General features: G+C 42.4%; 1 protein-coding gene across 7 annotated transcripts in view; it reads right to left on the reverse strand.

Annotated features, from left to right (window-relative positions):
- FOXP1 (forkhead box P1) overlaps positions 1–22452 on the reverse strand; it is a 597515-nt gene that overhangs the window by 223208 nt on the left and 351855 nt on the right. For all 7 annotated transcript variants that reach the window (XM_047851112.1, XM_047851110.1, XM_047851111.1 and 4 more), the window contains one exon: positions 15469–15662. In XM_047851112.1, the coding sequence (XP_047707068.1) occupies positions 15469–15651 (183 nt within the window). In that variant the 5' untranslated portion in view covers positions 15652–15662. The remainder of the gene's footprint in view (positions 1–15468; positions 15663–22452) is intronic.

Genomic DNA, 22452 nt, shown 5'->3' on the forward strand with positions numbered 1-22452 from the left:
AAGGGGCGGGTGCCACTAACCCTCACAGTGTTCAAGAGTCAACTGTCGATTGTCATTTCAAACCAATAAAAATGTGTGACAATAGGGATGTTTAAGATTAGTGATAAAGACAAGAGATGCACTTATTTACTGAAAATGGGTAGGCTATCATACCACGATGAAAGTTTCTTCCTAAGAATAATTTTTAGGGGCGCCTGGTTGGCTCAGTCGGTTAAGTGCTGACTTTGGCTCAGGTCATGATCTTGCAGTTTTTGAGTTCAAGTCCCCCGTTGGGCTCAGTGCTGACAGCTTAGAGCCTGGAGCCTGCTTTGGGTTCTGTGTCTCCCTCTCTCTGTCCCTCCGTGCTCACACTCTCTCTCTCTCAAAAAATAAAATAAACATTAAAAAAAAACTTTTTAAAGTAATTTTTAAGGAAAGTGCCCAAATACTGACTTGGCTGGCAAAGCGGGAAGAAGGTGGGGGTGGGCAGCGGGGGGTGGGGTTGGCGGGGGGAGTGGGTAAAGTTAGGAAAATAGCATTAATTAGACCATACACTATGAAATTCAAAACTAAGAACGTGAATTTTCCCCAAAAGCTATAAACACTAAATACAAAATTAAGATGAAAAAGTGAACCGTGACGTACAAAACGTAGCCCTAACCATTCCCACTGATAACATTATGGCTAGCCATATTTTTTAAGGATATAGTTCCATGGTGAGAAGTTACATATTTTATAGGGATATGTAAAAATGTGAAGGAGTGATTAAGGGAAAAAGAGAAAAAAGAAAAGGGAAAGGCTAAGTCCATCACCAAAATGTCCACCGTTGATACCTCTGTAAACTGAGATCGGAGGCGATATAGTTTCTTCTTTCTCTGTTTTCCTAGCTGCATCCTCTAACCTTTCTACAATGAACGTGTAATTAATTGTACAGTAGAAAATTTGAAATTATTTGGTATTCCATTTTCAATTGAAAACATCTGAATTACACCCAAGCCTTCCGCACAGCCAGCACAGAGGATTTCACTCTGGGCTCTGGCACAGGGGATATTTTGTAGGCACTGGCAGAGTTAAGTGACTGTCTCGGCACCTCTTCCAGCACATTCCGCAGCCATTCCCTAATTGTGCCACGGTCGCTCTGCCAATATTTTATGGGAGTCTCACAAAATGCACCTATAGCTAGTTATACTCACAAATGGGAGCACCTCCTAAAATTCTGGCTAAAAAAAAAAAAAATCGACTCCCTCCCCCCCTTCTTAATTCTTCAGAAACTTCCCCCAACCTTCCAGAAATAAGACAGGCCACAGAAGTCAAATATTATGTCCGACTGGAACCTAAAAAGGGGGCTTGCCAGACGAACGGCCTGGGGAAGCCACTTGTTAGGCGCAGGGTGTAATTATTTGCTATCCTGGTTCTAGGTACTAATCCCGTAGAAATTACAGAAGGAGGGCAGTAAGGAGCCCTGAGACATAAAAAATCATTGCCATGTGTAAAAACTTAGATGTTAAAAAAGAAAATGCAGGCACAAGAATTTAGCCAGAAAAAAAAAATAGACATGCCAATAAAAAAGCTGCTTCTTAAAATTTGGCTGGCAGTGTCCTCCCCCCTCCCCAATGGATACTCTTAGTAAAGAAAACATGGTAGGTTTTTTCTCCCTTGCCTGTATTTGATTTCCAATTAAAATTAAATATAAACTGAAACGCCACCTGGATTTTAGCAAAATCCAATCCCCACCCTCCACCACTCCTTTTTCTTAAAAGAAGAACCTGGGCTTACATATACAAACATTTCGCTAAATGACCCGTGGCAAATTGCGTAATGCCAGTAAAAGTTGTGTTTTTTAAGTTATGAGCCCCAAAGATTTTATCTGAAATAAAACCCTGATTCAATTCAGATTCTGGAGGCAAACTGTGTCCTTAGCTCTGCCTCTAAATTTAAAACATTTGTGGTAGGGCCCCTTTAGTAACGTTGCTAGTAGGTATGCGGGAGAAATTCTGTATTTATTAAGATAGATGTTTTCTTTTCTAAAATGGTAAATTGGGGCACTAATTGCCTACAAGAACGGATTCTCTGCAATCTTCCTATAGAGGTCAGTTTCTAAATGAAGAGTGTGACTGTCAAATCGGAGTGTGTCCGTATTCCAATTAATTATCCCAATGAGGGAAGACACAAGAACTCTGGAATTCATGGAGGAGGGTTCTCCTTGGAGGTCTCTAACATGAATTTATTTCTACAATGCTCCAAGGTGATCAGGTTTGAATACAAACTGGATGGTGTATGTGGTGGAATATATGTTAAAGAATGGAATCGCCTTAAGAAACAAGTTGGTTCCCTCCTGGTCTGTGACTTTCGATCCCTAAGATTTCAGCCCTGCTTTTTCCCTGCCCTCAGAAGATGTTAAGCAAGCACAATTCTAGAATTGAGAGCACTCTATTTTAAAGGCTTGACTAATGTGCTAAGGCCTTTGCATATATATGTATGTTATTCAACGTATTTATACGCAACCCCACTCTAGAAGTTATCTCTATTACCCCATTTTACAGACGAGAAAAGTAAAGCTTAGAAAGACTGGCAAAACTCACCTACCTTCACTCATTCAGCAAGTAGTAGAAATGAGCTCTGAACCCTTGTGAGGAGGATTCCAAAATGTCTCACGTGAAATGTTTCTCCAGCATTTTCTAGACTGAGGCAGTGAAATAAGTCTCTAGTGGAAATGCACGCGCTGGGTAAGCAACTAAGTACCTGTGTATATTACCGTCAATACAATACACGATTAAGTCCACTGGACAAGGAAACAGGCTGGCTCTACTGACTATGCTTTTAGATGCTCTGCCTTTTGCAGCGGTTATCAAAATGTGATCCTCTAACGAGCAGCAGAGAATGAGTTAAAAGCATCAGAAAGGCAAATTCTTGCCCCCCCCCCCCACCACCAGATCCACAGAATAAAGTACTCTGGGGGTAGGTCTAGCAATATGTTTTAAGATGCCCTCCAGATGATTCCAATACACATAAAAGTCTGAGAACCGCTGCTGAACGCTATACGACCTCTCAGTAAAAGCGTACCCCTGAATCAAAGGGTATGATGATCTTAAGCCTCTTGACACCCCATGCCACAGTGCCCCCAGAATGGGCTGCACGAACTTACACTCCTGGCAGCCACGAAAGGGAGTGCCAGCGTCATATGTATCATTTACTGTAACCTTTGCTGATGTAGTCAAAGATCTTCCAAATAAAATTACTTGGGTTCTTTATTTAGAAGAACTCAAGAGTGTATAAACCTGGTGATTGCATTTGAACAGATACAAAATGGCTCTTAGAACCTGTGCAGAGTGCTTTCTATGACCTTACTTTCCAGAGTTTTCTTCAGAGCTGGCATTTATCGTGCTGCATTTAAGATATCCAAGAACTAATTCCAGGGACACATTGGTAAGCACTGAGAGCCAGAAGAGGAAACCTTTTCCAAATTAAAGATAGGTTACTAATATACTTAACACTAATTAAACACAGAAAAATCGAGGAACATTTGTCAAAACACTGCACCAGCAAGCAAATCTAATTAACAAGCAGTATGGACTGTATAGTGTTCTAATTGGGGGGTAGGGGGTTGGGGCAGGATGTGCATGAAACGCACTGCAAAATTACACAAACACACGCATAAACACACACTTTTCATGGCAAAAGATGCTGAGGTTTCATCAGATTCACAAAGGAGGAACCGTAAACCTGCAATATGCATGCATGACGGAATTAAAGACGTGGCCTTTGCTAGAGAAACCCTCCCACCTGGAAAACAAAAGAGATTTTCACTAATTGTGAGACCTCATGATAAGTCATCTGCCACACGCTGAAAACCAGAAAGAAATAAGAATGTAAGAAAACAAAGAAGACAGACAGACGGGAGAAAAGACAAGGCCATGCATTTCTAGGAAAGAGTGTCAGTTCATAAAAAGCCGGACTTAACCAATACCTTCAAATTTGACAACTATTTCAAAGTTAGGTATTATGACTTCACTCGTTCTAGCTCTATGACAAACAGAGGTGAATCAGCTAAAATTCAATATAAGAAAGTATATAAAATATGGACACCACCAGCCAAACGACCAGCCTTGTCAGTCTCCATCTAATCTCTGGAGATCGAACACTCAACTCAGGCAACGGTCTGTGTAAACAGATAGGCCCCAGGCCATTTCCTGGAGACCAATAAACTCAGATGCTGGCGTCCAGGATACACAACTTCTCCTTACCATATACCTGCAGTTGCTCCACAGTGGAAATCCCCCTTGCTTATCCCCAAGTTAAAAATGGCAAAATGGCAGCGATGCACCCTTGGGCATTTAGGTCATAAACCAAAGCCATACGGCTGACTATACACCTTCTATCCATTACCTCCTGACCGAAAGGGTTAAATGAAATCAGCTGGTGTGCATGTGATGAGTTACTGTTTCTTAAATTGTACCAAGGGCTTCTGAAATCCCATCAACACGGTCACAAATAAACCCTTCCTCTCTGGGTTACTGAAGATTTAGGGCTTAAATCACTCATCTGTTGATTACTCACAGGCATCTCTTCTACAGCTTATCTTCATTTGCTTTGAAATTTTTATTGAGGGGCGCCTGGGTGGCGCAGTCGGTTAAGCGTCCGACTTCAGCCAGGTCACGATCTCGCGGTCCGGGAGTTCGAGCCCCGCGTTGGGCTCTGGGCTGATGGCTGGGAGCCTGGAGCCTGTTTCTGATTCTGTGTCTCCCTCTCTCTCTTCCCCTCCCCCGTTCATGCTCTGTCTCTCTCTGTCCCAAAAATAAATAAACGTTGAAAAAAAAATTAAAAAAAAAAGAAATTTTTATTGATATTTAATGCCTATGTTTATGTTCTGTTCCACTGCAATTAGATTATAAATTTTATGAATTCAGGGAGATATTAAGGGTATTTCTTCATATATTCTGGGACTGTGAGCATAATAAGATAGGCTCGTTTTTACGTTAATTTTCTCTGGTGAGAGAACCATGGAGAAGAACATGTGCTCTTTGAGTGACACAGTGTCCAACCTCCATTTCCTCAGTGGGGTGGTGGCTGATTGTTCTTCTAACCACCAGTAACTCCAAAACATTTAATTTGTAAAATGCATTCAGCTACGTGATGAGAAAGAAGCTGCGCAGGTATGAGTGAACCAACAAGTGACTTTACCACGCCTGAAAAAGACAAACTCCTACATTGTGATACCTCTCTTTTTGAGGGATGATTGGGAAGGGAAGGAGGAATGATCCCTCAGGTTTTCACTTCATATAAAGAGGAGAAGGTTTGAAGGGCGCCTGGGTGGCTCAGTCGGTTAAGCATCTGACTTCCCCTCAGGCCATGATCTCCCAGTTCATAGGTTCCAGCCCTTTGTTGGGCTCTGGGCTGACAGCTCGGAGCCTGAAGCCTATTTCGGATTCCGTGTCTCCCTCTTTCTGTGCCCCTCCCCCACTCTCGTGCATGCACGCATGCTAATTTTTTATTTTATTTTATTTTATTTTATTTTTCAACGTTTATTTATTTTTTGGGGGGACAGAAAGAGACAGAGCATGAACCGGGGAGGGGCAGAGAGAGAGGGAGACACAGAATCGGAAACAGGCTCCAGGCTCTGAGCAGAGCCTGACGCGGGGCTCGAACCCATGGACTGTGAGATCGTGACCTGGCTGAAGTTGGACGCTTAACCGACTGCGCCACCCAGGCGCCCCAGCATGCTAATTTTTTTTTCTTAAAAAAGAGAAGAGATGGTTCTGGAAGGTAACTCTTGCCACATTTGCCATTTACTAATTCAGGGGTCAAGAAACTTTTTCTAGAAAGGGCCAGGTGAGAAGTATTTCAGGTTTTGTGAGCTATCCATTCACTGTCGCAATAATTCACCTCTTCCGAGGTAGGAAGAAAGCAGCTATGTAGACAACGGTAAAGCAAGAGAGATGGTGATGTTTCAATAAAACTTTTTTTTCTTTTTTCTTTTTTTTTTTTAAGTCCAAGAAGGGAATTTACTAAATCTCAACTCTTCAAGGAAGGGCTGAACAGACACACCACAAAAAAGGCAGGTGAGCAAGCAAACAGCATGAACAAGTGGATCCAGGAACTCAACAGCAGACAAGTCCTCCCCCCACCCCTGCTCTTGACTCTTTCTAGCTCTTTCTTTCTTCTTCCACGAGATCCTTAAATGTTCTGAGTCTGTTTACTAAAATGGGGTCCCTCGGAGAAGGAAATGAGATAGCGCGCTGCAAACAAACAAAATACCTCATTGGGTCCCTCGGGAGAATTAAATGAGATAGCACGAGGCGAAGAAATAGAATACCACAGTGCTCAATAAATGTCAACAAAACCCTTCTTTAAAAAGATAGGTGGCGGTCTGATTTAGTTTGGCCTTGTGGCTTAGCTCTCCAACCCTGGTACAGTTTGCAGGTTTAACACAGCACTTTGTACCTAGAACCTGCCCAGTCAAGGTACTGAACAAATGCCTGAGACAAGTTTGAAATATTTCCAGAATATAACTGTGACGATCATAATTGTGAACGTCACATAGTCAGCTTATGCATGATGCCTTTCCCTCTCCGAACACGTTCATGACACAGTCTATCTGTAAACGCACGCGACACACACATGGAATACCCAGCACGAGCTCTGAGTTGGTAAGAGGAGTGTATATCCAATGAGATAATCAGAATATAATAAAAATGCACGTAAAGACATTTTCACTTACTACTTTTGGATGTTGAATGCCTAGTGAGTTGAAATGGAAATATCATGAGTAGGATGAAAAAAATGAGGCAAGGTAAGCAATATTATCGCGGTATTATTTATCATACATATTAGGATCCAAAATAGTCAGGAAAGAATGAGCATTATGTCATTCTCTCCCAGTCTTTAACCTTGTAAAAGGTTGTTGGGTTCGTATGCAGGATAACAAGAGTCAATACAAGAGGCTATAAAAATGGAACTGCGTCTTACCATGCAACCTTGAAAAATTAATACTTAATCATTATACTCATAAAAGGCCACTTCTGCCCTGTTTCAGGATGTTACATATTATTTTATTAAATTTTTCCAAAACTCTTTTCTCCCTTTGGCTCTGAGACACATATATGGCTCTGCTGTTGAAAAGCAAAAGACATTTTACGCACAATTTTCCCTCTACTAGAAAGAGGTATATTGTGCCCTTCAGTGAACATAAAATTGATATTATCATCTCTTAGTTTATATCTCACTACTTAACCTTCAGATTAAAAGTTATTGGATTTGAATGACTCAGAAGACATCATGTCACCTTCCCTTCAACGTGGAGACAGGGGAGTTGGGGGTGAGAGGAGAAGGTACAGTGATGAAAACACGGATTTTGGACCAGCTGCCGCTTCGCCTCTCCTGACAAGCAGCGGTGATACTGACGATTCCTTGCGCTTGTGTGGATGATGAACTGTGTGACAAATAGTCTACTTGGAGAAACTTTGCGGGAGACAAATCTATGTCAGGAAGTTAATTTTATTTTGGGTACAGTTGAAAAGGAGCAGTCTAAAAAATAGGGATAAAAAGGGTTAATTCAAGGAGAACCTTAGGGTTGCCACCTTTACAAAATCCTGCCCCTGTTAGGCAGAAGAGACTGGAAAACATTCTCACAGAAGGATTAAAGACAACAGAGCTTCCTTCCCCCCATCTGCCTCTATCCAGGGCTCAACTTAAACACACAAACAAGGCCCTGACATCCCTAAGCAGTTGAATCTACACCCCGTCAATGAGTCTGCTGATAACACCAGCTGCCTAATAAGGACACATTGTATTTTTCCAACAAAAGAAACACAACATACACCCCCTTTCACCTTAAAAAACAAATTCATTCTAAGAAGCTTGTGTCAATATGAAGGAGACTTTATCAAAGATCTAACTTTGTAGTTTTGTTCTCCAAAAGAGATTAAGTCTGTCCCATGATCAATAGGGACACAAGCGGTTTATCAGCATTTCCCATGTGACTTTTGGAAGATATACTCCTTAGTACCTGGCAAAAGGCTAAAGGGAAAATGCTTGATGCAAATAAATACAAATAAACATACACAATCAAAATAGTGAGTTTTAGTGATAGAAGAGGATGTTGTTGTTGTTGTTGGTTGTTTTAAATAGCCTTAAAAAAAAAAAGAACTTTCCAAAATAAGTCCATTCCCTTCTTACAAATTTTGTTTGTGCTTTATCATAGCACAATAACCAAACAGTGACAGGTAGGAAAGGAACGTACATGGGTTCTCCTCGATGCCCTTTTTTCTCTTCTGTTCCCTGATGCCACCATTATGCCAGTCATTCACATGGGAAATGGTGACCTACCCCTCATAACGGGCGCTGCTCAATGTTTTCACATCTAATTCAAAAGGCCCTGTTGATTTTCTAGCACGCCCCTCAACGCTCTCTTGTGGCCACGGCCTTCCCTTCTCTTCCTATTTCATTCACTCCCGGAGTCTGTCAAAGAACTGCTCTATGTCAGGTCCTGTGCTGTGTGTTGGGGAACATCAGGGAATGAGGAAGGGCCATCCCTGCCCTTGTGGGGCTTACAGCGGACCAAGGGATTCAAATGTAGGAGGAGAAACGCAAGGGCAAGGGGGGATGGGTGATCAGTAAAAGCGAGCCCTCAATGAAATGAGGCGAGGTCTAGTGCCTAGTACTAAATTCTGGACCAACTGCAAGAGCCTTGTGGATGCTACTCATCTCTCAGGGATCTCTTTGCTTCCAAGCCAGGCCAGCCCCAACCCTCTAATTTACCTTCAGCACCCCTCCCCTTGAACGGCCTCTCTTCACTGCTTAGAAACCTCCCCCGTTGTAGAAACCCAAACCTCCAGGAAGCTGACCCCAGATAACCTTGGAACCACCTTCCCAAAGCTCCCATCCTTGCATTTCAGGCTGTACCCCAAATTTGCTTTGCTGGCATCTGTGCTGACTCCTTACACACAGGCACGCACCACGCAGATCAGTCAAATCAAAGAAGGTGCAACAAATGAACAAATGAATTTCAAGAACTCCAAAGGTAAGAGACAAGGTTAACAAGGTATTTTCCAGGGCAGCACGTTTATTAGCTCACGTGGAACAAAGCTGAGGCCAGGTGAGTACGTGAAACTCTCTCCGCCACATTTTCTTGCAGAGGTGAAAGGGAAAAAAAAAAAAATGTGGTTGTATTTCTCTGAAGCAAATCAAACACGGTATTTAGCGAAGGGTCTCTGGAATGTTACAAGTAACACTTCATAATTACAATAGATTTGAGTTCAAAGACCAAGTGATGAAAAGAAACTTTCTAATAGGGGGTTCAATTCCCTGTATAAACTTCCCTTTGGTGGCTCCATCTAGCACTCGCATTTATATTGCTATTCTACTTTGTCATAAAAGCAGTCACCTCGTAACCCTTTTTATCAAGTAATCTATGCGCTACCTAAAAGGACACTCGACTCCATCAGTGGAGTTATAGGTTTACATTATACAAACATACCATTTCTGCCTGGTCAGCACCACTTGTCAATAAGCACAAGCAGTTGCAAAACAGCAAAGTAGGTTCCTTGCCTTCGGAGAACAGATAGGAGCCTGCCAGTTGTGCAAAACAACGCTAGCTAATCTGTCATCAAATTACCATTAAAGTCACACCTCCAGAAAGTTCAAAAAGAGATTTCTGATCAGACAAGAGATAGAGGGTGGTGGCATTATTGTTGTTGTTGATGTTTATTATTATTATTATTATTATTATTATTACTATTATTATTGGCTCACAGGTCAAGGCTTAAAATTACCTGCTCAAAGTAGTGACGCCTCAGCTTAAAGTCCAGAGGGTACACTTCTCTCATGATGAAATGTGGCATCTGGGGTTCTATTCCCAGGCTCTGTTACGCACATGGCTTGCTTTTTGTTGTTTCTCATGCCAGCTTAACTTTCAGCGGAGAAATTAATGACACACAACTGTTTAGTAATCGAAAGTTGAAAGGATTTCATACAGGGCTCACATCACAAGTTACATACATCTTTGACAATATTTTGATGAGAGGGAGGTCCAAACTCACGGAGTAGAGAATTAAATTTAGCATTCAGGGTGAAAAAGGCCTTTTCCAGAAATAGCCACAAAAAGGAATTGAGAAAAGGGGGGAATCTCTTACTGTTGGGGCAGCATTTTCTCTATTGGTCACAATTATCTGAATCCCTGTCTCAGTTTTACCTCAATTTGTTCGTGTGGTCTGCGCTAACATTTTGGTGGCCCTGATTCCTACTCTACGTTTTTCATCATCAGTAATTTCTGTAATATTTGAACTCCACATTGCGTTCAAACAAGAATATATCTTGGTAGAGTGAGCCCTTTAAAATGAGGGTTTGAATTTTCACCCACCGGTGAAGGAAGGGGCTAGCCCGTATCACAGTACCTGCACCAAGGAGGGAACTTAAGAAATATTAATAATACCTTCTTCTACACTCCCTTCCAGAAGTTTCCATTGTCGGACACAGAAATGCTGACTATCTTTTCCCTTCCAATGGCATCAAAAGACCCTCCTTTCAGACACAGTCCCTGGCAGCTACAGTGCAAAAGGCCACTTCGGGGCATTCCTAACAATGTTAATAGAACAACGTTTTGCAAAGAGAAGAATGGTAAGGCCCAAGTGGCCACTGCGACCTGGCCTTCATACCAATCCACAGCTAATCACTTGGGCCTCCCTGTGTAGAGGGAGGAACAAGGAGAGTGATGGCCACTGTAAAGGCAGCACTGTTCCCACAAAGGAATATGGGGAAGAATGAGAAGCACAGAAATGTTTTCTTTTACGCGAGCTCACCGCCCATCCCAACACGGACAGTTACTTCTTCCAGGCGCTGTTTTTCACAGAGGCACTGAAATCTGAAAAATGTTGGCAGGACAACGGCCCTCTTTTGCTCAGTATCCACTAGTCATTTCAGTAACAAGAACAAAATGTAGGAGAAATTCAGTCTGCCATTTTGAAAGTCAAGAGAGGAATTTTCAATGGTCCTATAACGGCTTAGCCTCAAGTGTTCACACTCTGGTCATTACAGTTTGGTTTCTCATATCCTGAGGACCCCAGGCTCTCGACTTGTGATTCTCCCGTGCCTCTCTGACACTGTATTTTCCATATCCCCTGTGAATGTCCACAGCCAGATTTCCCTCTTGAGCTCTCTCACACTCACGCTGTTTCTCAGAGCTTCTCTGGCCCTGTGCGGTGACTCACTGGCAAAACACGACCCAACAGATCCTTCTTCCCTCTCATGATGTTTCTTTCAGAAGATACCTGCCCTTTACATCTCTCTCAACTCCTCAGTGCTCATTCGATGTTTTCTTTCTTTCTTTTGCATTATTAACAGGAAACATGTACATAGACACATGTGTTGATGGCATGTATGCATCTTTAGGGCCAAAAGGCCCAAACCCTCATGCCAAATGTCAAAGGACCAATGTCCATGGATGAAACAAATACTTCCCTGACTCACACTCTCTGAAGAATCCATATTCAATTCCCATATACGGTTTATCTATTTTTTAACGTTTTTCTCACAGACTACTTCTAAACTGCCCTCCTCCTAGAAAACAATGGCCACACCTCAAAACCACAGCAACCAAAGCTCTCTCTATACTGATTTTCAGACAATAAAACTGCCAGGTGGTACCCAAAAAAAAAACCCCATCATTAAATGGAATGTTGTTAAGAAATAGCTGTTTTATTTAACAGCTATTCATTTTTATTGAATAAACATTTTCTAGTATGCATTCTGTTAATTGACCTGACAGCATATGCTGTATATGGAGAAACTTCTAAACATTATGCTCTATGTAATATGCTTATCTGAAAAAGCTCTCATTTGCAGCAATATGGAAATAAAATTCTGCTTTCTAAAATTCAAGACTTTTAAAACGCATTAATCCACACAGTTTATGAAATTGCTCTGGACATTTTAAAATCCTTTCTTTAGGAGAAAAAAAAAACTTTAGTAATTGGTAATAGTATTTGTTGCCGAGTTTCCTAATGGAGTAGTGCATCTCCGATACGGAACTTTTACAGACCCAGGGATGGGGGGGGAAGGCATAATAGGAAATAAGAGGCAGTTATGGTATCGGGTGAAGAATTACCCGGTGGCTAAAAGAAATGTTCAGAAAGTCTATCAAATTACATTATTAGAAAACTATTGTTCTAATAGTTTCATGGCCTGGATAGAAGTCGACTTGAAACAGTACAGAGATAATACATTTAGTTCTGAGGAAGGAAGACGGGTTGGGAGTGTGTTGGCGGACTCGGCCAGCTAACGGCAGCACCTCTCCCTGGGTGATGGCTTCTGAGTGATGATGGCATCCCACAGAACCACCAACTCCAAGGCCTAAAGGGCCACGAAGGAGCGTTGTTGCTAGATGGGAGCTGGGGCGGACTGGAGGGCTGCAGGCTCCCTGACTTGAGGACCAATTCATCCCTGAACAACTGTTGCCCTTGTAGAATACTGGTCTATGGTCACCAGCTCTTCTGATTTTTCAAGAGAAGATGGAAAAGCCAGATTCCCGCCACCTTTCGAGGTTGTCAGCTGTGAACTTTTTTTTTTTTTTTTTTTAACTATCCTGTTTGGACCTAATTTAGCCAACCTACAGACCAATCCCAGTCTAGAAGTCACTCCTTCCACAGCTAATCTGTGTGAAAGCTCTCCATTCTGAAAGGGCACTTGCTATCATTTGTAATTATCTTTGGTAATAAGAATCAAACGTGGAAAGGCTTGCATTTATTTAAAGTCCTGGCACTAGGTAAAAATTCTCCCTACATCATCAACGATTGCACTGGTGCAACTGGAAAATCCTAGAACATTCAGTGTTACACACAGCATAATTAACTCATTTTCATACCAAGCCCTTTTAAGCCACATCTTTTTGTTCCATGGACTTCTAACATATCTTACAGTTCTAATTCTCTTCCACTGTCCTACATTAATCAAAGCTGTAACCCCTGTTGTCTTTGTGCTACAGAATCAGAATGTGCCCCTGGCGAGGAATGGGGGAAAAGTCAACAGGAATTAAATTTCAGTGCAACTGTTTACTCAACTGTGGCCTGCAGTTATTGAAATTTTATCCGTGGTTTTGTGTGACTACCGCAGTAATGAATTCAGCATGGCTGTGATTTTCTCACTGCTGGGATTCGCACTTCAAGTAAAAACCTGTAGAATAAGAATGACGAAAACAACCCGAGTCCATCACGTGGACCCTCACATTTCTCCAAAGGGCTTCATTGTTGCAGTTTTTAGGCTGGAAAGACACGGTGATAGTCCCGCGAAACTTTTTCAGCCCTGTAGTGTTTTTCTCATTTCATCTACAGACTTTCTTGTCCTCCGACAACCTGTTAAGAACCTCATTGTACACTCAGAGGGGTCTCACAGCTGTCGGTATTTTCTTTTACAAGACTGAAAAGGCCTGTGAACCACAATATGTGGGGTTTTAACCACAACGATAAACCCAACTACTTTGTTTCTTCCTAAATCATATCAATAGCAAATAAAAGTAAAATTGTTACAAAAAGTATTTACATAGAGTCCCAAAGTACAGTCAAAGGTTTTGACATCCATAACACAGAACAGCCTATTTTTCAAAGTGGTCACAGACAAGATAAGGAGGAGAGATGTGAATAATTTTTACTGATGCTTTTTAAGGAAGATGCTGTTAAAATGCACTTTCAAAACTGTCTATGAGGCCAATGTGTTGTTGCTGTTATTGGTGTAGGGGTGTGTGACTGTGTGTGTGTGTGTGTGTGTGTGTGTGTGTGTGTGTGTGTGAGTGTGTGTGTCGATGGTGTAGATGTAGAGATTTTGGCTGACTTACTACTTTAAGACAGTAAGTGATTTTCAGTTCTTCATATAAAACTCTGAAGAAGTGAATTTCCCATGTATTTAATGTACCTTAAATACTAAGTATGTGGGGTTCACACCACATAGGTCAAGAGCCCCACCTCAGCTGCTACATGATGAACCAGGTGATCTTGGACTCTGTAGGGCAAGGTCATAGAAAATGGCACTCCAAAATACCAACTGTTCCTTCTCAATATAACCAAAAATATCTGAGAACACCACGTGAATGATACACGCACATCCATGGACACCTTTCTACCATTTAAGCATAGTTTTTGCGAACCTCGGTGGTTAGAATCCAGCCATTTGCATTCATTTAAGTGCATAAATGTTACAGACAACATATATCATGAATCCCAGCTGACGGATGCCCAAGGTGCGTGCACAGATGGTGTGGACTGCCGGTGGGAGAGGCCAAGTCACTCAGACGAAGCCCTCTGAATTAAGACCTCAGCTTGTCTGTCAGTTCCCTTTTCTTTTCTCTATTGTCTATCTTGCCCCCAGCAGGTCCCATGGTCTCACATCGATGCCACTAACTTCTATGTAACGATTCTATGTATTTTGAAAAATTCTTAGCAAGAAGAAAACAAAACACGTTGAGAGCCTGTTAAAGGCTATATAATCTAATACAAAAAGGGATTCCCTTCTACTTGTCTGATACAGATTCCAAGAAAATAGTATGAGAAAAGGTTCGCCTTCCTCCTCCTCCTCATCCCCCAACGATTTCTGTTTCTTTCCGAAAGGCCCAAAGACATATCATTCTTTTTTCAGCTTTTTGCAAAGGTACCGTAACTACGTACTGAATAAACGAATCAAGGACTAGGATGGAACAAAAACAATCCATTATTAACAAAAATAAATCATACTTCCTGATTCCAAGAGACGCTGGGGAAACAATCCTGTCCTCGAGTGGATGCTATTTACTGATTTGAATTTGCCTCCACACTTTGGCCACACAACACCATTTCCTGGGTCACCTTTACCATTTGGAAATATTGAATCATATCCGCTGACATGCCTTCAAAGGATGTGACAAGAATGAGTATGTCCCAATTTATATGTATTTTGGGGAGCCACCAATAAGAGGTCATTGAAAACATTAACAGTATCTAGCCACATACCAACTGTCACATGTACACAAGCCACATGCGTCGGCGGCCCGCACCCCTAAATGCTACAGGTAGCAGGAAGCCATCTCTTCCACTTAGGTCTGTGTTTCCCCTGTTATCTACCCATGCCTGCCTGCGTCTGTCTCTATTCTCCTTATTCACCTAGGCAATCTTAAATCCCTTATTCTGTGCCCTTCTTCACAAGGCTTCATACGCCTGTTTATTATTATTACTTTTTCATTCAAGCACGGGGAATCCATCTCTCCAAAAGATCCACTGTGTTGCAAGGAGGACACCTTTCACGCGCACACAGTTCGGGCTGGGAGGGGTGCCGGGGGGTCCACTCCATCTCACTGTTAACAACGGTTAACACTGGACTCCCGAGGGCTTGAGAAGCTGCCTCTCGGGCCCACGGGCGGGCTCCTAGGTGCCGCTGACGGCCAGGCGGCCGGCCAGGCTGGGCCCGAAGCCGTGCGAGCGGGCGAGCGCGGAAGGGGAGCGGGCGTGTGGGCGCGCGGCGCGGGCACAGTACCTGCTGCTGCTGCTGCTGCTGCACGTGCGCGAGGTCGGCCGCCCCCGCGTCCGCGGCCGGCGTCTCCCCGTTGGACCGCCCCTCGCGAAGCCCGGCGCACGGGAGCAGGTGGTTGCCGCCGCTTGACCCGTTCTGGATGGCTGAACCGTTACTTTTTGTCTCAGTCCCAGATTCTTGCATCATGACTCAAAAACCTGAGAGAGGGATTTTCGGGGGGGGGGGGGGCGGGGGAGAAAGAAAAAAGCAGCTGTTAAAACAGTTGTTGTGCACCAGGGGAAGGGCCCTGCCTTCCTTCCACGCTGCCAAACTCCATAAACAGTTGTCATTTTCTTTCACTCGGTGTGGCCCTGCCAGCGGCTGAGTCCCCTGGTTTGGGGGGACGGAGGTGTCAGGCCAACTTCAAGTTTTAGTTGTAAGAGGTCCTTTAAATAGGCTTTTTCCCCTTGGGGGGGAAGACTTCTGGGTGAATTCAGGATTTATGGTTAAATTTCTGTGACTGTATCTCGATGTTTTGCTCAAAAACCAGAAAGTCGTTCTATGCAGCATATTAGGTGTAACGTTAAATTTTACTACGTGCGGGCTCTGTGGGGGGATGCCACACTCCTGGAGGAATCTTCTCCAACTTCAGTCTATCAAGACTTGACACACACCCCCGGGAGGGCACCCCCCCCCCCCCCCCCAGGTAATTCGAGCTGAAAACCCTTAGGGGTCAAAAGCTGAAGAACATTTAAAGATTCGTACTCCTCGGAATCATTCAGGTACTGAAAAGTCTTCAAAATGGGCCATTCCAGTAAGATAGTCCACGTTGAGGGAGAAAAAAATCCCCACTTTTCAGAAGCCAAATAAATTCAGACTCTGATCATTGTCCTATGGTTAAAATTGTCCTAAGAAATCCCATTCAGACTTAGGTGTTTCTCATGCTAGATTACTAACCTCTAGAGTTTGGTTTTAAGGCCTGAAAGGTCTGGGCCTTCTTATATTTACTTTGGAGGAAATCTGGCCTAGGCAGGCCAGGAAAAGAAAAGTCTGAATTTGAAAGTACAAAATGTCTAATAAAAAGTATATATATATATACATATATATATATACACACACACACACACATATATATATAAAACACTATATATATATACACATATATATAAAAAACACTATATATATATGTATATATATATATACACACATATATATATATATATATATATATATATATATATATATATAGTACAAGGTGTAAGTACCCAGAGGATATCAACTGCATGTAAATACAGTCCACATTCTGCCCAGTTACTCTCTAGGTACAAAACCATTCTCCTAGGCAGCCAATTCAGCTCTCAGCAAAGGCGTCTGATGATGACAAAAGATACAGAATAATATTTACTAGTACCAATTATTACCATCTATTGATCACCAGTGTTGGACCAAGCCCTCCTGCAGCTGATTTATGCATATCACCAATTTCCTTCCGAATGCAACTGGTATCTCTAGTTTGCACGTGAGAAAACTAGGGCTCCCTGAGAACTATTTTCATTTGCCCAGCATAAATCTCAGTTAGCTATGGTGCAATCAAGATTTAAACAAGTTCAGTCTGGTGTCAAAGTTCTTAACCATGTCTTTTCCTAAAGCTGAGGTGCAGTGGGGAGCAAACAACGGAAATGGCAGGGTCGTACTCCAAATTCAGAGACTAGGACTTTGACCAGGAAAAACAACAGTCACTAAAGGGCTTGACAGTTCAAACATCAGAGCTGAGAAATGTCTGAATATTAAAACTTTAATGTGAAATACCAACCTCGGATAAAAGGGCTGAAAACTTCCAACGCGAATATTTTTGCATCATGGAAAGACAATATTATTAACCAGCGTTACAGACTCCTCCCCTCCACATGAAATAGGTGACAACAGGGAAATTAAAATACCTGGGACATCTTTACAGGAGGCTGCCCTCTTGCCAGAGGTTGGGTTAAATCCCTTTTCTATAGACTTCCATGAAAATCTAATGAAAAAATAAAGCAGAAAAACTGACATCTTTCTTCATTTCCTTTCAGTGCATGGTATGATCCAACTTGAGTACAAGCTTCATAAACCCAGAGGACTTATTTTTTAAAGTTAATTCAGTCCTGAAGGGGATTAAGAATGGCATTTTTTGTTAACAGGTGGGAAACAAAGTCAGAAGGAACAGCTGATTCACTCTCTTCTCCTTAGATCAGACTTTCCAGTAATGAGAGTCCTTTAAAGAGTGCATTCATATCCTTACTGTCCGTAGAGCATAAAATCTATCAAAAATACAAATAAAAGTTTCTCTAAGATATAAGAACCAGGCGTGCGAGCACCTTGTTCGTTGCCAAAAAAGGAATTAATTTGTCACAGCGAGGCTTTTTTTTTTGTACCCCCTCCAATGTTTCAGTTTCTGTTTCACAAACATGCCCATTTGTATAGAAACAAAGGAAAAGACAGTGGTTAGGTATTTAAGGGAGAAAATGGTGGTCTTAACAGTAGTTAACAAGGAAATTCACTGAATTCTTAGGGTATGTCACAAGCATACCTAAAGAAAAAACAGAAACTTTTTTTTTAACTTTCTGCAAGGCCTGTACATTTCATATCAGGGAATAGGGGGTCAAAGACAAAAGACAAAAACACTGCTTACTATAAAATCTCTACCTGCCCTCAGAAAATGGGGCATATTTAGCCAGATGTCAGGTCCCTGGGGAGCAGAGATACAGGAAGAAGACTGCTTTCAAAGCCTGTGGCCATCGGGACGCCTGACCTCAGAATAGGTGTCTAAGAGACTGGCCCTGCTTCTGTTTCCTTGGTTTGACACCGTGGTGGTGGGTGGATTAAGAACAATCTCCAATCCACAATTTGATGAGAAGGTTTTGCTCTACGCAGTTCTAAGAAGACTGCCAAGTCCTCCAGGAGAAGTTTTGCAGGCATCGTGCCAAGCAACTTGGCTTGCAAATCGGGTCTGTGAGAGTGCAGGCATTGGGACCGAAATTGCATAAAGGATTATTTTGGTCTGAGGATGTCCTTAATTAGTCAAGTGCTAACAGTAGTATGTAGGTTGCAAGATTTAAAATTTCCCATAATCTCCCACACCAATCAGGAGAAAACAGCTTTTTGAAAAGCACATGTGAAAAATTAGGAGTGTCGATGTCTAAGAACATTTCTAACAATATCTGGGCTGGCAATACTTCTTTCTATGGAATGTTCCAAGCCATTTAATAAGGCTTTATGTCTGTACAGCACTTCACAAACTACAAGGCTCTCTGAGGTACTTTTCAAACTCGTAACGAGTCCATCAGGGAGGAAAAGGCAGGTGAAGTTTATCCCCATTTTACAGATAAGAAAACTAAAGCTCAGCGGGTCAAGGAAAAGATGCAGCCATAATAATTTCCCATTCCAGACATGAATTTGTCCATTCGATAAGTGCCAGAGAATTCCCCGTTTGCAAAGTCCTGTGCAGGGCCGTGAATTAGTAAATCGATGAAAAGAAAACTAATCCCCACAAAGACAGTAGGAAGCTGGCAGGTGGACACAGAAAAGCATTAAAATACCAAGATGAAAGTGTCAGCATTCTTTAGCAAACAACGTTATTTGTCTTCTTCTATTGAGTTTTACAATTTGAGCATCACATCTGAAAGCAGGTCAACGTATAGGAGAGGCGTGTGTGTTCTCTAATGCCGAACCCTCTTTTCTTAGAGGGAACCTGTCACAGACCCTCAGTCTGTATAACCTCCACTTCCCTCTGGGACTCCCTGTGCCCAACGAACTGCTTTGCTCCACAGCGAATCGAGAACAAGAAATGATCCACAATCATCCCAAGTGCATGGACATGAAGTCATGTACCTAGAAGACACGACCACCCCGTAGCCACCAACAAGCCCCTCCAGACGCAAAGACAAATCCTCCTCTGGCTTCCTCTGAATGAGCTGGGTCTGTTTAAGTCACATAGGATCCATTCACCACAACCCTAAGAAGGCTGATGCTGCAATCATATGGATGTCAGAAAGCTTAAGCAGCCAGAATGGCCACTTCGTGTCTTGCCTGGAAATATGACAGAGCTACTGATTTCAAAAGATCGATTTTTGTGCTGAAGGAACATGCAGAAAGGGGTAAGAACAGAGTTTAGCATGCTTATTTATTGTCGTTGCCAACACAGCATACTCTGGAAGTATTCTGGAAAATTCATAAGGTCCAGGCCAATGTATTTATAGTAAATTAAAGCAATGCTTTATTATTATGATTATTTCCTTGGTTACAGTGTTGATGCTGAAAATTTAGGGAAAACAAAGCCCTTGTTATCATATGCTTGTGAAAGATTTTAAGCTAACAAAAAGTTCAGTCTCGATTCCAGGGCAGTTAATTAAGGTTGACCAAGTCAGGCAGAAGTAAATTAACTCGGCTGATCAATTATTTATATGAAGCAGAATAAATGCCCTTAAAGAACTTGGTCTGTTCATGAAAGGATGTGTAAATTAAACTAAACATAGTTTTGTAAAATGTATTTCTACTTCTATGGGGAGAAGAGAAGAGAAGTTAATGGTGAAATCACTTTTTAGGAAAATGATGCCAGAGATGACGTGGTTCTCCTCCTATCCGAAAGGAAAGATCCTCTTTCTCATTGTTCATCATGTGCCATGAAAGAAGGAAAATGGAATGCGTTTGAAGAGCTAAGAGAAGCTCCTGGAGAGGAAGAGAGGGAAATGAAGAGAGGAAGTGGCTTGGGGAGGGAGGGACAGAGAAGGGGAAGGAGGAGAAGTGAGAAGGACGGAGGGACAGACTGAGGGATGAGAAGGAGGGAAGGAGGAAGACAGTAACTCTAAGAATGGAGAGACGGTGTGAATTTCTGTAATTTGGAATCACTGAACATCATCGGTTAGACTCCGTGCAGGGTTTGCAGAATGGACAAGAATAAAGGCGGGAGTGAGTCTAAGCTCTAGTTCTAAAAGAAGTACTGATGTTGCATCATGATGATTCAAAATCCATACTGATCATCACGTTCATGCCATCAGGGAAGAAGAAAAACTTGTCTATATGAAGATATAACGCAGACATTTACTTCTGGGTCTCATCGGGTAAATGAACCGTTCCCTTTCAATGTGCAAATGGTTTACCTGGCAACATAATACACATAAAGGAGTTTTAAAGAGCAAGGTGCATCTGAGGGACTTCTTCCCCAGCAGCAGGCAAAGAGCAAGGTGGCAGGACACTAACCCAGCGCCTTCCTCTCAATCCTCTTGCAAGATTTTGAATCCTCCCATTCAAACTAGGGACTCAAGAGCAGAGAGCAACCCTGAGGAAAGTAGAATGGAGACTTTATGTTTCCTGGCATGAGGCACAGAGAAGACTGGTGGAAGGATTACGGAAGAAGGTGAAGAAAGGGCAGGATGGAAGGGCCACAACTGGCCCCAAGATGCAGATTTGTTATCCCTAAGTGAGGATTTCATAGCATATTCTCGAAGGGAAAAAAAAGGCGGGGGGGGGGGAGAATGAAATAAGAGAAAAAAGTAACACCAGCTGGCTAATTTCTCACTGAGATCACTCCCACAAGTTGTGAACGAACACTTCAGACACTACTGTCCGTCTATCCACTGCCCCCTCTGGCAGGGGCCCCAATTTCATGGAAAGACTATCCAAGGGTCAAGTTTAGGAAGAGAAGTCAGTGTGCCGCCTTGTGTTATGAAAGCACTATCTTCCAATACCAAATTTTCATAATTATAACAGAAAGGCGTAAATTTTCTAATGCATGGCAGTTCAAAAAGTAATCAAGGGAATGAGCCGGAGGGCTATTTTAATGTGTGCAAAGCTAGTGACCCACAGTAAATGGGAGGTAAGCTACAATGAATGCAAAGTAATGTACGCATACTCAAGTCCTGCTCTGATGAGGGACGGCTAAAATTAACACCCAATTAATTTCCGAATTGACAAACAAATGAAACCCATAAATCTACTTTCTCATTAATTTTCTTGTGGCATAATTTAAAGCAGTAATATGAGGGCAAAAACTGAGCATTATCCATCATAAATATCAAAAAGATAGCACTGTAACACCATAAATTATGCATATTACCTGTTGTTAAAAATGATTTATGTATTATCAACTTTATCGTGCACTGGAAATATCTAGATCTATCTTTAAAAATCTAGAATTTCATTTAGCGCTCAGGAAGAAAAAGTTCAGGAGCAACGAAATAGTCAAAAACGCGTCTCAAAAAAAAAAAATAATAATAAAGGCTACTTATATAGCCATATGCGAGTTGAGGGCAAAATTGGAATCCTTCAGGCTGAGGATCCCAGGGAAGTGTCAGGCTGGGCGTCTCAACAGAGAAAGAAACAGCTCCAGGAGCACGCCTCCCACAAAGCCCCGGTACATGTGTCCTAAAGGAGCATTTCCTAAAGGAAATGCGGGGCTTGCTGTGGGAAAAGGAGTGGGTGTAGGCAAGGATGCCCTGAATACACCTCAGAGAGTCAGAGGGGGAGAGCCCAGGGCTACAGGTGCTCAGTTGGGCGAGAAGCCTGGGAAGAAAAATGGGCTCACTGTTAATAATGTAATATGGTAGCATTCTTACCTTTAGAGTTCAAAGGCGGAGAACAAAAAAGAGCTAGGGACTAGTTTGTATTTATCAGTCAAAGGGTGCCTGGGTGGCTCAGGAGTTACAGATCTGACTTCAACTCAGGTCATGATCTCACGGTTCGTGAGTTTGAGCCCCTCACATCGGGTGAGCTCGTGCCCCACTTCGGGTAAAACACGAGCCCCAGGTGAGCCCCACTTCTCTGGGTATTTTGGAAGTGCCCTGTATTTATCAAGTAAATGGATGAAGAGGCATTCGGAGTAAAACGATCCCCTTCCTGGCCTCTCCACCTCCATTTTGTTAACAACAACTTTTTAAAAAAAGAAAAACCTTCGTTTTCAACTATATTTTCAGGTATACCTTATATATACAGTAGCTCCCCTTATCCATGGGGGACACGTCCTGAGACCCCCAA

This window comes from Prionailurus viverrinus, chromosome A2, assembly GCF_022837055.1.
Source record: "Prionailurus viverrinus isolate Anna chromosome A2, UM_Priviv_1.0, whole genome shotgun sequence".
NCBI classification, from domain to species: Eukaryota; Metazoa; Chordata; class Mammalia; order Carnivora; family Felidae; genus Prionailurus; species Prionailurus viverrinus.